The following is a 10,483-nucleotide window of genomic DNA, read 5'->3' as shown; positions in this document are numbered from 1 at the left end:
CGCCCGGCTCCGGTCCCCTCCGGCCTCCCCCGCCGAGAGCTGCACTGGCAGCGAAACCCCCATTTATTCCGCTCTCCCCTCCAGGCCGGGACAGGCTGCAGCCGGGCAGCACAAAAAAATTGGTAGAATAAAAATCAGGAAAAGGGAACTGCACTAAACCAAATCACTGCTGCAAGAGCTGAGCAAGGTACAAGACACTGCACCTTTTTTTTGCTAAACTCCCAGACATTTTACAGGGTGAGACCCCCTCAGGGGTTGAAGCTTTCATGGCATTGGGAGGCCCACATTGCAATCAGGTTGTTGAAACCAGAGAACAGCCTCAGCAAACGCACCATGAGCAGTTTGGGAACATTTTCTGCAGCGCTGTGTGGCCTGGCTCAATCCAAAGCCTGAACTCATCCACACCATGGCTGTGTGGCTCGGGACCCGTCGCTGTGGCTCTGAGAGTCCATCCCGCACACAGCCGTGGGACTGGGCTGCACAACCCCCCTCAGCCGATCCCCCATACCGCGATTCTCAACAGCCATACCCAAAGCATCAACCCATATCACCGAGGGGATGGGACAGTTCTACCTGCTGCTGAGGAGCACACCCAGGAGCCAGCGATGGGAAGGGAAAAATCAGGTGGCTCCTGCTGCCCCATGCTCCACGCTCTGGTTATCCTCCCTTTTGGGCAGCAGGAGGGTAACGGCGGCCCTGCGGGGTCCAGCTGAGCATACACACCAAGAGGAAAGGAATAAAGAAAGTGCAGCCAGACATGAGCATAACAAAATATTTAATGTACCTTTTTTCAAAGGTAGGCCACGCGTTGTGCGCATTGTGCTCAGATGCTTTCAGACAACAGCAGCTGCAGAAAATCCACCCAGGCAACACAGCAAAATGCCACACAGAATTACAGTTCCACATCACAAGAGAAACCCAAATTAAATACAATCTATTCCAAGCCCGACTGTGAAACAGTCATTTCTTTCCAAAAACGATGCTGTGCAGCTCTGGATGAGCGTCCTGAGAATAGGACTGTCCTAGGAACTCGGTGAGCCAGCCGGCGCTGCAGGGAACAGCCTGTGGGCGTCAACGCTCCCCTGTCCAAGGCCAGCTAAGAGCAATGGTGGATCCCCTACCAACCACGGCACAACTCATCTTGAATGCTTTGCCTGCTAAAGTGCTTTTGGACATTCTGATGTTAAAAGGCACTAGAAGAAAACAAACGCAATTGCTGAGCAGCTTGTGAGGTGAACTTCAGGCAATGCAAACCCCCGCTGATAGGATTACGTCAGAGAGAAATTCCGGCCATCCCAATAGGCAAACTCTGGCGCAGTCTCACAGCAAGTCACTCGCTGCGTTGAGTCACTTGAAACCAAACTGGTGCACACAGTTTTTGAGAGCAAATCTGTCCCAGCATATGGGAGAACAAGGTGACTAGAGGTCTCTCCCATCTCCCACTCCTCTAATTCTAGGACATTTAGCTTCAAATGCCATGTGCTTTGCCAAAGCAGCATCAGAAACAAAACCTGTCCTCCTAGCACTTTGCCCTAAAACCAGTCTCATTCCCCAAAAGCAAACAATATTCCTGTTACAGTCCTTTCCCCAGCAGCGACTCCCAGTTAGCAAAGCGCACATCAGAAATTTATGAGACAGATGCTGCTGACCAGAGGCGAGTGATGAAGTGACTCTTAGGTGCAACTTCTAATATCATATAGTTGTGGTTGTCACTCCTTTCTCCTCCACTCACTAGACAACCAGCTGCCTTTACAGGCCTGTAACATTTCTGACTAACAGCGCAAAGGGATCTATAAACCAGGCTGTGTGCCAAAGCCCTCAGACCAAGGAATGCCTCTTCCACAGCCTGGGCCAGACTGGCATGACAAACTCTGACTTTGCCATCTGTTGGATGGAGGCAAGCTTATTTAATGCAGAGTGGAGAAAAAAAACCATCCCAGAGTGGAGGAGCTGCTCTGTACTCTCCATTGCTGCCCTCTCTGCAGAGCAGCCAAATTGCAGGCCTCTAAAGCTGTTTGCCTGCATCACCTCAAGCTCCACAGCACACTTGAGGAACATTGTCTTTCAATTTTCACACAGTTTTCTGTTCTTTATTCTTTGCCCCTGTGACAACCATAGCAACTCACCCTCTGTTTCTGAGGCTGCAACTCCCACTGCCAAGTTCCTAACCATTTTCCCCTCTATTCTGTGCAGTTTAGCAGCAGCTCTTTGACATAAAATCAGAAACAAGAGTCTTGTAATATTTAGACAGAATGGATGAGTCCCCATTTCCTATGGAAGCCTAAGTCAGCACAGAAAATTTTCTACTGTGGCCAGTCCTGTCCCTGCTAACCATGACGGCATTCTGCTCTACCAGCAGCCAAAAGACAGTAACAATCCCAACCTGTTTCAAAACGAGACATCTCTCTCCCTCAGAAGGATGCCATGAGGTTAAGTTCATTACTGGTTATGATGTCTTTCCAAGAACAACAGATGAACAATAAACAAAGGCAAAATATTGTTAAGAAGGTTTTGGACGAATCTCAGAAGAGTCTAAATAACACAGGAAAACGCCAATAGGATTGAGGCACTTTGAGAAACTTAACTCTACATTCTCTGCTTTTTCTCCTCTAAGCAAAACTGCTCATTTTTAGAGTACATGCAGCTAACACGCTCTCTTCGAGGCTCATATATATTAGCCTCACACCTGACACTGCTCAGTGAATTTAACTTTATGTAGCTCTCAAAGTCACCTGCAGTGAAACAGCCACTTTGCACTCAAACCACAACAGACACAAAGTTATTTGGCCTGGGCTTGCAAGATCTCTCTCTAGATCTCTCAGCCACCAGTGAAACAGCTGCTTTTTAAAAAACAGCCTCTCACAATAGTTCAGGATAAGCGAGCAACACTGATACACTCAAAATCACCAGAAGTTGTGTCAGCAGAATGGAATTGGTCACGCTGGAATTTGGCCAGGCCATTTGGGATTAACACCCTGAATATTGCAAAAGAGCCACGAAAAGCTCTGCATTAAGAGAAGAGCCATCAAACCATCCTCTACATAACTGCAGTGCTCTGCCTCATCCACCACTTCCCAGACGACTAACAGGCTTTTGTGTCACAGAGGCTCTTCCCTGGAAGCCTGCCTTCCATGCATTGATCCAGCCGCACCCTGCTCAAGCTTGAAAAAACAGAGAATAAAAGATAAGGAAGAAAGTAATTTTCCTCTTTTTCCCTATTAGGTAAATCCAAGTTTTTGTTGTTTTGTTTTGTTTTTTTTTTAAACCATTCACAAACCCCCTGAAACTCCAGAAAAACACTTCTCCGGCTCTAATTTAATCATCCTTTTCTTGTCAAACACCATGCTAAGCCAACCAATTCTGGTTTGACATTCAGTCCTCTTACTTCAGCTAATCTTGTCAAAACATTTTCATTTGTTAGCACCACTGTAGGACTGAGGTTCAGAAATGTTTTGAGGCCATTACAGACATACTTGCTAGATATATAGAAAGGTAGGATTTAAAAAAAATAAATAAAATTACTAGTTTCCACAGGACTTTTCCTTCATTATTCCAACTTAGACTAAATATTTCTAAAACTCTGTACAGCATTTGCTTACTCACTGCACTGAAGCAAAGAACCCTGAAGTAAGAATTAGGCTTGTGCGTTGAATCCCTATTGAGCGGGGTTCTTAATCTGCAGGTCTACTTGTAAAAAGCGTGACTGAGGCAATGCAAAATCCTAAGAGATGTATGGCAAGACACGCAGGAAGAGAAATGAGCACTTAGGATACAATCAAGCTCACCAGAGCTGAAGAAAGAGAAAGTTTGGGTCAGTATGATCCAGTAGAAGATTCTGTGCTTAAGGTGGCTGAGAACGTGCAGCCAGCCAGTGGTAACCAAGAAGCAGCAGCTGGCATTGAAGAAAAGGAAAACTGAGGTTCTGTGCGCACTGAAGAGGTTTTAACTGACTTCACAACAGCAGGACAGAACTACCTGTGCAACACAGAGAAAATAATATGGTGCAAGCAGCAGACCATAGAGCAAGGAAATAAAGCTGTGTGGATGCAGTGATAGAAGTGCCATTATGTTGGTTAAGCAGCACTAGCTAGGCCAGGATCCCTCTCTGTGATCCAGGGCAAGCACAGGAATTCACCCACTGTATCAGGTGCCTTTTCAGAGCACAGTCCGCTTGGTTCCCCTCTGCCCCCACTAAACACACACTGATATTATAGGAGACAGAGTTAAAAAAAGTGCTCAGTTGAACAGCTTCCAGCAAAGCAGTTCAGTGTCTTCAGCAGAACTGCAGTCTCCTTCTCCTTCTGCTTGGTCTCAGGAGGTGATTTCCTACAAGGCTGGCGGAGCTCTGACATTTCCAACATGCTCACAACAGAGCAAAGCCATTGGTTTCCCCTCCTCCAGGAGAACACCAGGTAGCCACGTACATGCCCCTTTCAGCCTTCCTTCCTCATCGTGCTATCGGTGTTCTTCAGGGCACACAGGAGGCTGCAGAACAGCTCATACCAAAAGAAGACAAAGCCAGTAGAGACAGCAGCCTTCAGCAAGCTGGGTGAAAGGCCCTTAAAGAATCCACCTGGGCCCTCCTCTCGCATGATCTGCCTTATGCAGTCCAGAAGACCCCTATACATCCGTACCTGGGAGAGAAATGGTGAAAAGGTTAAATAAGAAAACTCCAGGGCAGCTTACCTGGAAAAGAACACAGAGACCCCCAAACTATACCACAGAAACAATCTAGACATGCAGCCTGGAGATGCCTTTCTGGCTATTCTTATAACTAACTGAAAGTTTCAGAGAGCCAGTTTGTAGAGAGTGGGGTAGAAGAAAAGTACATATTTTGCATCAGCAATGGCTTATGCAGATTGAATGGATGGAAAATCTTTATGCTACAACAGCATGTTATTCTTTATGGTATGAAGTAATTATTTCGATCGTCCCGCTACTGTTTTCCATCTCCTTCACTCTCTAAGGAGGGAAAACTTTTCAGTTTTCTGACAGAAAGAAAACACAGTTACAGCACTTAGAAGTCTTTAAACTAGTTATCTGCATGTCATTGTGTCACACTTCGAAGGTTAATATGTGACACATCAATGCACAAATTCTGTACCTCACTGGAAGAGGAAAAGCATTCAATGCAATGGATTAAGACCTCAAATTTCTATCCCAGAATTTCTTGAGGTACAGACTGATTTTCTTCTTGGAGCCAACAAAATTTGAATGAAAAAAGAAAATTTCCACATTTTATGGAAAAAAAAAAAAGATCTATATTTGACTTACAGTGTACTTCGAGGTGGTAAGGATGGTGCTAAAGAATACCAGAACTATTTAATTTGCTTTGAATTTCAGGATGTTCTGTATGTAAGACACATGCTAAGCACTTGCTGCTCATTCCTTGTATCAAAATGCTAATTGCAGAAAAGGATCCTGACAGACAAGTGATCCCAGCATAAAGCTAGTGTCATCTTCTGCTAGTCCTGAATCACAAATACCAAGCTGCAACTAGAAATGTAGAGTAAATCAAAACCCCTTTGCCTGCCTAACTCATTCCCAGCTCTGAGACAGCCAACCTGATGGAGATGGATGAGACGGCAGAGCACAGGTATGTTGGACAATGTCATAAAATGAACTCAGTTTATTCATGCAGCTATTCCCCTTATTAAGCGTGACCAACACTCAGCTCCCAGCAGTTCCCTGGGAGCTCCCAACCCAAATATGAACACAAGAGGTACCACTGGTGAATCATCCCTGTATTCTGGTGATGACTGGCTCTCAATTGTCTTGATGCAAATCCATGCTTACAGAAATCAGTCAATTCAAACATTTCTCACCTGCCCAAAGGCTCTCCGGGCATGCTCAAAGCCACCCACTTGCAGTCGTTTTTTGAACAGGTCAAAAGGGTAAGTGAGGGTTTTGCTGATGATTCCGGCGCAGCTGCCACAAACAAGGTTTTTAACATTGCCTGAGCAGAGAGGAGAGGATAGCGGGGAAGGAAAAAAGAGGATTAGCAGGGAGTTCTGATTAAAGATGATGTTAGTTAAAATCACTTTACACAAGAAGTAAGGCCAAAAAGTCTCTTTAAAGTTACATCACCTCTTCAGCATAGTTCGGGCCGCAGAACCATAGATCCTCCTGGAAACTACACTAAGGCGTATGGAAAATGAGGTGGTGATTGGTGACAGCCAACATGGCTTCTCTAAGGGCAAATTGTGCTTGACGAATTCGGTGGCCTTCTATAGCAGGGTTACAGCATTGGTGGATAAGGGAAGAGCAACTGACATCATCTACCTGGACTCATGCAAAGAATTTAACACTGTCCTGCATATCATCCTTGTCTCTAAATTGGAGAGACATGGATTTGATGGATGGACCACTCAGTGGATGAGAAATTGGCAGGATGGTCACACTCAAAGAGTTGTGGTTAACGGCTCAGTGTCCAAGAGGAGACCAGTGATGAGTGGCATTCCTCAGGGATCGGTATTGGGAACATTGCTCTAACATCTTTGTTGGCAGCATGGACAGTGGGATTGAGTACACCCTCAGCAAGTTTGCTGACAACACCAAGCTGTGTGGTGCGGTTGACACACTGGAGGGAAGGGATGCCATCCAGAGGGACCTTGACAGGCTTGAGAGGTAGGCCTGTGTGGACCTCATGAACTTCAACAAGGCCAAGTGCAAGGTCCTGCACATGGGTCGGGGCAATCCCAAACACAAATACAGGCTGGGCAAAGAATGGATTGAGAGCAGCCCAGAGGAGAAGGACTTGGGGGTGTTGGTTGATGAGAAGGTCAACATGACCTGGCAATGTGCGCTTGCAGCGCAGAAAGCCAACTGTATCCTGGGCTGCATCAAAAGAAGCGTGACCAGCAGGTCGAGGGGAGTGATCCTCCCCCTCTACTCTGCTCTCGTGAGACCCCGCCTGGAACACTGTGTCCAGCTCTGGGGCTGAACATAAGAAGGACGTGGATCTGTTGGAGAGAGTGCAGAGAAGGGCTATGAAGATGATCAGAGTGAGGCACTGGAGTATGTTGCCCAGAGAAGTGGTGGATGCCCCATCCCTGGAAGTGTTCAAGGCCTGGTTGGATGGGGCTTTGAGCAACCTGGTCTAGTGGAAGGTGTCCCTGCAGGGTTGGACCAGGTCCCTTGCAACCCAAACCATTCTATGATTCTACTTTCGCAATACCTGTGCAGGGGTAAGAATGAGAGATGGGAAATTGAGATACTTTTCAGATGTTGCCTCAAAAAGGATGATAGGACAGAAAACTGAGCTTACATCAGTCTCCTAAACTAGCACTCATCCTCTCTTTCTCTCCAGATGGCAGACATCACTCTTCCAAGTGCCTACCTCCTTTCTTTCCTTCAGCTGGAATCACCCATTCAGAAAACTGTTGCAGGATGTTGTAGAAGGAGAACTGGAGCCCAGCATATGGAAAGATAGCAATGATTGTGGGGGTCAAACCTCTATAGAAAGTCCGAGGCCCTTCTGTCTGGTACATGGTCATCACTGCATGGCGAAGGTTACGATAGATCTAGACAATAAAAAAAGAAGCTGACTCTCTAGTGAAACAGGCTTAAAACCAGCAAACCAAATGTCAGGTTATTTCCCAGTAAAGAGGACAAGAATTTCCCACTACCTAAAATACAATTGACTGATTTTCAGCACAAAGCGATGAACAAAGTGATTTTGCACATCTTCACACAGTATTCTCAGCTAAGCCCTTGTGACTCTTCTAAGTAAGCTGAAAACCTAAACCTACCTCTGAGCCACAAGAGACTAACTGAACAAATGATTGTTAGCTCTGCACTAAAAGGCCTGGCCTGATGTTGTATCCCACATCCACGCTGTGCTTCTGAGGGGGAAGAAACAAGGCACAGAGCTGAGAGCTGTGGCCTGAGACCACTTGCATCACAGACACAGCTATTTTTCTCTTAACGGATCTGCTTGCTCCTGCAACAGAATTCATATAATGTATATTGTGATTCCACTTCAGGCTAAGTCAAAAAACAAAAATGGCTCTGATACAAGCCCATATGATTCTAGCTATTACTGACCTAATTAGCATGGAGACCAATTCTTGCATAAATAAGAACATGAAACACAGGTGAAAGGTGACTGGTTTCAAGTATCATCCCCATCGTTATCTAAACATGACTCTGTGCAAGTGGAAAGTTTCAAACATGCAATGTTTGACAGACTGGGCTGTGTATTCCATAAATGGCCAACAGCCGAAATGAGAATCAAGTTATCCTGTTAAGGACAGTTTCTCCTTTCTGGATCACCTGTCAGGAGTCAAACACAATCAGGAGCAGCAAACATAATTAAGAAAGCTGTGTCAACAGCACCAAGGATAACTTGGCAACACTATAAACATTACCCAATAACAGCACCTGTTCCTTTATGCTTACCCACAGACGGTTATGTACTTTTCAAACCTCCTGTAGTCATATTTGCTACTGCTACAGATGATAATTCCAAGCATTGCTCCTCAACCATACCTTAGGCTCACCCTGAGCAGCAAAGCGGGTACGTAGTGTGTCAACAGGTTGAACTGCAACAGTGGCAGTGCAAGCAGCCAGTCCACCGCAGACGAAGTGCACAAAGGAATCGCGGGCATTGTATGAAGTGACGTTGTGCACCAGTTTTGTCAAGCTTTCAAACGCCATGAACTTACAGAAACAAACATACACAGGTCAAGGAGTCAATCCTTATCACTGACGTGGATCTCCCACTCCTCTCATTTTACCAAAAGAGCTCCACCCACCGCTTGTAACCACCTTCTCTCTCTTGTCCTTGAAAAGTCCTCCCCAACTTGCAACCTGTTGGAGCATGTGCTCAAAGAATACATTGTAAAAAAAACCAAGCAGCCTGGGGAATGCTTGGGATATTCTGATCTCTGACAGTTCTGCTAAATCTTGCATTTAGAATTGTGAAAAACTTGTTTTGCTCTGCGTATCCTGCATTTGCTATATTACAGATATGCTGCCCATTATTCTTTCAACCACTGCTCATAAAACATGCTGTTAATATTTACAAATTAAGCATAACAATGCTGTGTGAAACACCATCATCAGCTTCAGTGATATTTTTTTACTAACAAGCTTTTAGGGCAACAGTGTGAACCAAAGCAAAAAACTACACAGGCTTGGAACGTGAACAGCTAAGCCAAGTGTAGGCACAAACAGGACTTGTCTATGACACCAGATACAGAGAGAACTCAGTTTGCTCTAGCTGTACTCCAGGCTGGCTGGACAGGCAGTTCAGCGAGCTCAGGAATATTAACTTGGGAATTATATATCAGCATTAGACAACTATACATCTTTGAGACTGGAGCTGGCTTACATCAGTACTATTTAAACTGGGACCTTTCTGCATCTGCCCACGCAGCCAGTCTGAAGAGAAACAAAGCAGAATCCAACATATGTACGCTCAGCCTGGCTGATGTCCGGTCACCTTACCTGAACAGCTCCGTAGCCAACAGAAAGGAACTGAGCAGGAACGTGGCCCTTCCAGAAGGCTACAAACCCTTCTTCCTGGAAGATGCGCTGTACGGCTTGCAAGATGCCATGATACTTAGCCCCTGGATTTCTGGAGGAGAGCTGCTCTATCTGAAGCTGCAGGAAAATAGAGAAAATATTTTCAGTTGCATGTCACATTTCAACAAGGTTCACGTGTCCAGTTCAGGAATTCACAACCCTAACAGCCAACCAATGCTAAGAGGTGACATTCTGCCTTCCCACAGAATCACGTCTAGAACTGACTAGGATGTTATTTATGTAGGGCTCTAAAAGACTAAAAACATGCATGCAATACAAAGGTAATCAGTAGGGATGATGGTGAAATTCAGTCAGGTAGCACACATCATTCAGAAAAACAGAGAAAGAGAACAAACTACAAAAACCACAAGATCCCACACAAGTTAAGGTATATAAACAGAAGCAGTGGACACAAGATAGCCTTACTACCTTGCATAACCTGTATACAACGTTAGGTGAGGGCTGACAAGCAGATTTAGTGCTCTCTGGTTGCACAAGTGACCTGCTCATCCAGGCCAAGATCAGCTCTGCTGTGTAACAGGCTCCTTCACCCCCTGTCCTCAAGCATGCCACAAGGAAGGTACCTGAAAGCGGATCTTGACGACATCCAAGGGGCTGACAAGGACCCGAGTGACCAAGCCCGATGCTGATCCTGCTGCAGCCGCTTCCGCCGTGGAGACGCACTTGGCCTCAGGGTCATAACCAACCATGCCTGCCTGGTGTCCCCGCAGCCTGGGCAGGGGGACAGGGTGCCCAGTGAGCCCTCCCCAGGCAAGGAACTCTCCCCATACCAAGGCTCTATAGCTTCACCCTACAGCCCCCCTCATCCTAAAGCCTCCCCTCACCCCAAAGGCCCACAGACGCTCTCCTCACCCCAAACCCCTTCCTCACCCCAAAGGCCCCACAGTGCCCCCCCTCACCACGATCCCCACCCCTCACCCCCCCACAGCAGCCT

The 10,483-nt window shown here is 46.2% G+C and overlaps 2 protein-coding genes across 3 annotated transcripts in view; both read right to left on the bottom strand.

Annotated features, from left to right (window-relative positions):
* Window positions 1–9,537, bottom strand: part of MIF4GD (MIF4G domain containing) — a 16,377-nt gene extending 6,840 nt beyond the window's left edge. The window contains exon 1 of one of the 2 annotated variants that reach the window (XM_009637842.2): window positions 9,451–9,537. The gene's annotated coding sequence lies outside the window, so the exon portion shown is untranslated. Of the gene's footprint in view, window positions 1–8,490; window positions 8,569–9,450 lie in introns of those variants that run through there. The other variant, XM_035893271.1, reaches the window with a different exon arrangement.
* On the bottom strand, window positions 458–10,477 carry SLC25A19 (solute carrier family 25 member 19). The gene is made up of 7 exons (XM_009637841.2): window positions 10,468–10,477; window positions 10,113–10,260; window positions 9,451–9,606; window positions 8,491–8,661; window positions 7,340–7,523; window positions 5,826–5,956; window positions 458–4,634 (listed from the first exon to the last, which is right to left on the bottom strand). Exons 2-7 carry the CDS (start codon window positions 10,236–10,238, stop codon window positions 4,434–4,436), a joined length of 969 nt encoding a protein of 322 aa, XP_009636136.1. The 5' UTR covers window positions 10,239–10,260; window positions 10,468–10,477; the 3' UTR covers window positions 458–4,433.
* Between the last annotated feature and the right edge of the window lie 6 nt (window positions 10,478–10,483).

Source organism: Egretta garzetta, unplaced genomic scaffold (assembly GCF_000687185.1).
Source record: "Egretta garzetta isolate BGI_Z169 unplaced genomic scaffold, ASM68718v1 scaffold34, whole genome shotgun sequence".
Lineage (NCBI taxonomy): Eukaryota > Metazoa > Chordata > Aves > Pelecaniformes > Ardeidae > Egretta > Egretta garzetta.
This window is presented reverse-complemented; position numbering and strand designations above follow the sequence as displayed.